The following is a 5,899-nucleotide window of genomic DNA, read 5'->3' as shown; positions in this document are numbered from 1 at the left end:
GCAAATAAAACGACTAATTCAATTTTTAAAATTAAAGAGAGACTGAAGGACGAGCCATCCAGTGACTGGCCCAAATTGGTATCTACCTCATTTGTAGGCACCAAATACTGACACTATTACTGATGCTATATTGTGCTTGTAGACAGGAACCTAGCATGTCTGTCTGAGAAGACTATCAGCAACTGACTGAGATAGATGCAATATACTTTCTGCCAAATATTTGACTGAGGTCTTTGACTCTTATGAAAGAGTTAGGAGAAGGATTGAAGAAGATGAAAAGAATGGCATCCCCATAGGAAGAATAAGAGTTCAACTATCCTAGAACCCTGGGAATTCTCAGACTCTAAGCCAATATCAAAGAGCATACATGGGCTGGTCAGAATCCCCTGGGATATATGTAACACAGGACTGACTTTTTAATCTCAGTGGGAAAGGATGTGCCTAATCCTGTAAAGCTTGATGCCCAGGGAAACAGGATGTCTGGAGGAGTGGGATGAGCGAGGACTCTTGTAAATATGAAGGAGAGGGGTATGGCATGGAGAATTTTGGGAGGTGGGTCCTTGAAGATTTATCATTTGAGATGTAAATAAATAAAATAATTAATTTTATTAAGAAAATAATAAAAATCTCATGATCCAAATAATTGAAATGGCATACACATACTAACAAAAAAGGGAAAGGTTTGTAGCTTGAGGGATGGATAAACAATTAGAAAAAGGTTAGTTTGCTTCTCATGACATACATCAGACAGTTAAATTTGCTTATAATTCTTCCTTTGGGGTATCTGAATTCCTTAATTTGACTCTGATAACTATAGTCATACATAAACACATACATACAATTAAAACTAATAACTAATCTTTTTTCAAGAAAAGCTTTGAGATGCTATCAAAATATACTTCTACGTTTATGAAATCAGGATTTCCCTTAGGAATATCGATTCAAAACTACTAAATAATATACTTACTAACCGAATCCAGGAACACATCTGAACAACCATCCATCATGATTAAGTAGGCTTCATTCCAGGGATGCAGGCTGGTTTAATATACGGACATCCATCAACGTAATCCACTATATACACAAACTCAAAGATAAAAACCACATGATCAACTTGCCTGAAAGCAATCTGCAGATTCAATGCAATCCCCATCCAAATTCCAAATCAATTCTTCAATGAATTAGAAAGGGCATTTTGCAAATTCATATGGAATAACAAAAAACCTAGGATAGCAAAAACTCTTCTCAATGATAAAAGAATCTGTGGTGGAATCACCATGCCTTACCTAAAGCTGTACTACAGAGCAATTGTGATAAAAACTGCATGGTACTGGCATAAGACAGACAGGTAGACCAAAGGAATAGAATTGAAGCCCCAGAAATGAACCCACACAACTCTGGTCACTTGATCTTTGATAAGGGAGCTAAAACCATCCAGTGGAAAAAATACAGAATTTTCAACAAATGGTGCTGGCACAACTGGCAGTTATCATGTAGAAGAATGCGAATTGATCCATTCTTGTCTCCTTGTACTAAGGTCAAGTCTAAGTGGATCAAGGAACTCCACATAAAACCAGAGACACTGAAACTTATAGAGGAGAAAGTAGGGAAAAGCCTTGAAGATATGGGCACAGGGGAAAAATTCCTGAGTGGAACTGCAATGGCTTGTGCTGTAAGATCAAGAATTGACAAATGGGACCTCATAAAGTTACAAATCTTCTGTAAGGCAAAAGACACTGTCAATAAGACAAAAAGGTCACCAACAGATTGGAAAAGGATCTTTACCTATCCTAAATCAGATAGGGAACTAATAGTCTTATATTTTTAAAGTTCATTTTTAGCATGTTTGTACATAGAAAGGCTACTGGTGTCTGTTTTAATTTTTTATTCAACTACTTTGCTTAATGCATTTATAAGCTGCATGAACTTTCTTGCAGTCCATATGGACTTTTATGTATAAGGTCATATTACCTTCAAAGAAAGATATTTTGAATTCTTCCTTTTCTACTTTTTTGATCCTAATCTATTTCAGTTTTCTTACTGCTCTTATTAGATATCAAGTAATATATTAAAGAGGTTTGGATAGAGTAGTCACACTAGTCTTGTTCCTGATTTATATAAATGTTTTGTGTTCCTTTTCAATTACATTGGTGTGGGTTGTGGGATTATGGTAACTTGCCTTTTCTATTTCAGGCATTATTTTAATGAACCTGCTTTTATATTACCTTGTGGTTTTTCCTCTCAATCTTTAATATCTTCTCTCTGTTATATATGCTTCACGTTTTGATTATTAGGTGTTGTGGAGAATTTTTTGTATTTAAAATATTGTGTTTGCATTACATTGCATTATATTCCTGTCTATTTGATATTCTTTATACCTCTTAGCTCTTGATAGGTATCCTTTCCCTTAAATTAGGGATTTTTCCTCTCTGATTTTTGTTGAAGATACATTCTGTGCCTCATTTGACATGGCTCTCTTATTTTATAAACTCAATGGTGTTTTGTTGTTGTGGTTGTTGTTGTTTGTTGGTTGTTTTGTTTTGTTTTGTTTTTTAGAGGCCAAATCTACTTCATCTAGGGACTGGACTACATCTTAGAAGTAAAAGAGCCTGAGAACTTGACCTGTAGCTGAACCCAAGTTACACCAAAGTACCAGGAAGGACCCTAGGGATTTTCAACTGAGCATACCCCAGATTTACTCCATAGCTATGTCTTATCAACAGAGAATCAATTTGAGTATGATTGTTTCAAATATACTTTGAAAACATTTGTGATTGTTTATGGTTTTGCTTCAGAGCACCCACTTGTCAGCATACAATAGTCATTCAATTAGATGTTTGCCAGGCTGGACTCCCCTTTGGTTGCTTGCCATTTCCTATAAAACCTTGTGCCCTGGAGGGTTTGGGGCTGCTGCACCAAACTGTCCTGCTGTGTCAGGGTCAGCTGTAAGTAACACTAAACTTCAGCTTCTAATAAAGAGACTCTAGTGTGGTAGCATCAGAGTTGGATCCTAGTGGTCTTTTAGGGCTTAAAAATAGGGCACAACAATAGTATTCAAGAGTTTCCATATGGTTTGCACTCTTGAGAATCTTGGGGGAAGGTGTGACATGTCCAGTGAATGAGTGATCCAAATACTCTACATTGCTTTTAAGCCTGGATAGCTTACCTCCTGTTTACACAATCTCTTGTTGAGCCTTTCTTTCAAACTTTGATAATTTGAATTACATACTTCAAATAAGAAAAATTAGCTATATAATAGAAATCAGTATAAATAACTCTCAAGTAACTAAATGTAATTTTATCTTACCTATATTATTTCTGGACATTTATCCACAGGACTCCAATTTGATATATCATGGAAATATTTGTACAAATGTTGTTTTGCAGCACTGTTCATATCTAAACTATGAAACCAATCTAGGTCTCCAACAGAGGAGTGGACAAAGCAAATATTATACATATTGTTTTTTTATTTATGAAGCACAATATTACTTTGTAGAAGGTCAATTAGTGGGAAGATGATGGGAAAGTGGGAATGATAGTAAAGTCTAGGCAGTCATGTTCAAAGTTCCTGACAGTGTTAGTTAAAATGTTTTTATGTAATCAAATATCAAGTACAATGCATATATTGCTAGAGAATAACAATAACAATCTTCACCATGCATTACTTAAAATAATGTGATTTGTATATTTATTATTTAGATGTAAGGTTTTCACTTTTGATGAAAATAATACCATGACCATGATATTATACATCAAAAATGTCAGTTCAATGTTCCCTTACATTATTTAATATTTTGAGATAATACACATCACTGCAGCGTAGTATGAGTTACATAAATACATAGGACAAAATGGCCAGAGTTAATTCAAGTCCATTTCAGAAATTGTTACATATTCACTCTTAATATGAAGTTAAAATTCTTTTAGTGATTTAAATATTTATTTAACATTTGAGTTCATACATGTATATAATGAAATATAAGGATATTAATCAGTCATTCCCACTTCATTCCTAACAATTCTCCATCCATACTTCATTACATGTTCTCCACACAAATTCATTTCTTCTTTTCACATAACCCATTGAGTCCAGTTGCCACCATGCCCTCAAGTTTAGTGCAAACCCTATAGCTGGAAAATGCTATTAATGGCCCCATAATCAAAGTGGAGTAGGTCCCCCTTCCCAAGAAGTTATGTAGCACAAATAGCTGTTATATGAAACTCAAGTCAGCAACACAAATATCAAATTTTAAAATTAAACTATTTTTAACAAAAGTCTAATATATATATTAGTTTCATACTTACATGCTGGTAAACTATGTAAAGAAAAATTTGACAGTATTTATTTCTGTATTTAAATCATTATGTTTTCATTTTTACATACGGTAAAAGCATAGCAATTCAAAACAGTTAAACCCAAACCAAGTTATACTATTCCTGGGTGCATTCTTTGGTGTGTAAAAACATGAGCAGTGCCAATTTATAATGTTATATGTTCAGACATCAGGACATAGTGAAACTACAAAATGTAACGTGGACAAGTGCATCAAGATAGACCTTGATTTCCTATATGTATAAATTAGTTTTTAATCACTTATGATTAGAAATATTTTGAACTGCTTCATTTTAAATGCCACCACAATTAGTTATGTGACTCTGTTAAAAAATATCTATATATTAAGGGATCACGCAGGTAGTTAAAAATTATGTTATCTGATGGACAATTTTCCAGAGGGCTTTCTTGATGTCCCTGTTCCTCAGGCTGTAAATGAAGGGGTTCATCATGGGAACCACCATTGTATACATTACCGAAGCCACCATACTTACCCTGGAAGAACTAGAAACTGTTGAACTGAGGTACACACCTATACCTGTTCCATAAAATAGGCAAACAACTGACAGGTGAGATCCACAGGTAGAGAAGGCTTTATATTTCCCTAACAGTGATGGAACTCTTAAAATAGAAGAAGTAATTTTATAGTAGGAGTAAAATATTCCTGAGGCAGGGAGGAAACCAACAATGATGCTTAAAAGAAACATGACTATGTCACTGATAGTAGTGTTAGAACAAGCAAGTTTTACAAGTTCTGGAACATCACAGAAGAAATTAGGGATTTCTACATTAACGCAAAATGTTAGTTGTGACACCAACAAGCAGTGTACCTGTGAACTCACAAGACTAATGAAAAGTGAAACTATGACCAAGCATCTACAGAGGAAAGGGCTTAGAATGACTTGGTAATGTAGAGGGTGACAAATAGCTACCCATCTGTCATAGGCCATCACAGCCAGCAACAGGCTGTCCATACCCCCAAAAAGAAAAAAGAAATATACCTGAGTTAGGCATTCAGCATAAGTTATGGATCTGTTATGGACATGCAAGTTTATCAGCATTTTGGGGATGGTGGTGCTGCTGAAGCCCATGTCAGACAATGACAGGTTGAAGAGGAAGAAGTACATTGGGCTGTGGAGGTGGGAATCACAGCTGATGGCCAAGATGATGAGTACATTTCCAAGCACAGTGAGCAGGTATATGAGCAGGAATAGTGCAAATAAGATGAGCTGCAGTTCAGGGTCCTTTGAGAGTCCAAGGAGAATGAATTCCAAGGTTCCTGTTAAATTATATGGTTCCATAAGGCTAGGACATCTTTTGAAAAGAAAAAAATGAAAGATCATTGTAGAGAACTAAGCAGTAGAGATGTAAGTGTCTGCATGCCTATATGTTTGTAAACCAGCAATTCATAAGACACCATTCATACATGAGAACTGTTCATGTTTAGAAATTATCTATTTATGCAGGAAAAGGTTCTGGGGCTACAAGCTTTGTTTTCTCTTTGGTAGAAACTTGAAACATTGAAGAGGGGAAATTCATGATTTTAATATTAATAAGTGTTAT

The 5,899-nt window shown here is 35.1% G+C and overlaps 1 protein-coding gene across 1 annotated transcript; it reads right to left on the bottom strand.

The window, feature by feature from the left end:
- Positions 1 to 4,707: 4,707 nt before the first annotated feature.
- Positions 4,708 to 5,679, bottom strand: LOC110289109 (olfactory receptor 7E24-like). Its single transcript, XM_021155299.2, has one exon. The coding sequence runs from the start codon at positions 5,677 to 5,679 to the stop codon at positions 4,708 to 4,710; it is 972 nt and encodes a 323-aa protein (XP_021010958.2).
- Between the last annotated feature and the right edge of the window lie 220 nt (positions 5,680 to 5,899).

This window comes from Mus caroli, unplaced genomic scaffold (genome assembly GCF_978045245.1).
Source record: "Mus caroli unplaced genomic scaffold, Mus_caroli_1 scaffold_11, whole genome shotgun sequence".
Classification (NCBI taxonomy): Eukaryota; Metazoa; Chordata; class Mammalia; order Rodentia; family Muridae; genus Mus; species Mus caroli.
The sequence above is the reverse complement of the archived record's forward strand: the minus strand, read 5'-3'. Positions and strand labels throughout refer to the sequence as shown.

What these genes read in the sequence shown, in the direction of transcription:
- LOC110289109 (XM_021155299.2), bottom strand. Translation starts at nt 5,679, where the DNA reads ATGATCTTTCATTTTTTTCTTTTCAAAAGATGTCCTAGCCTTATGGAA.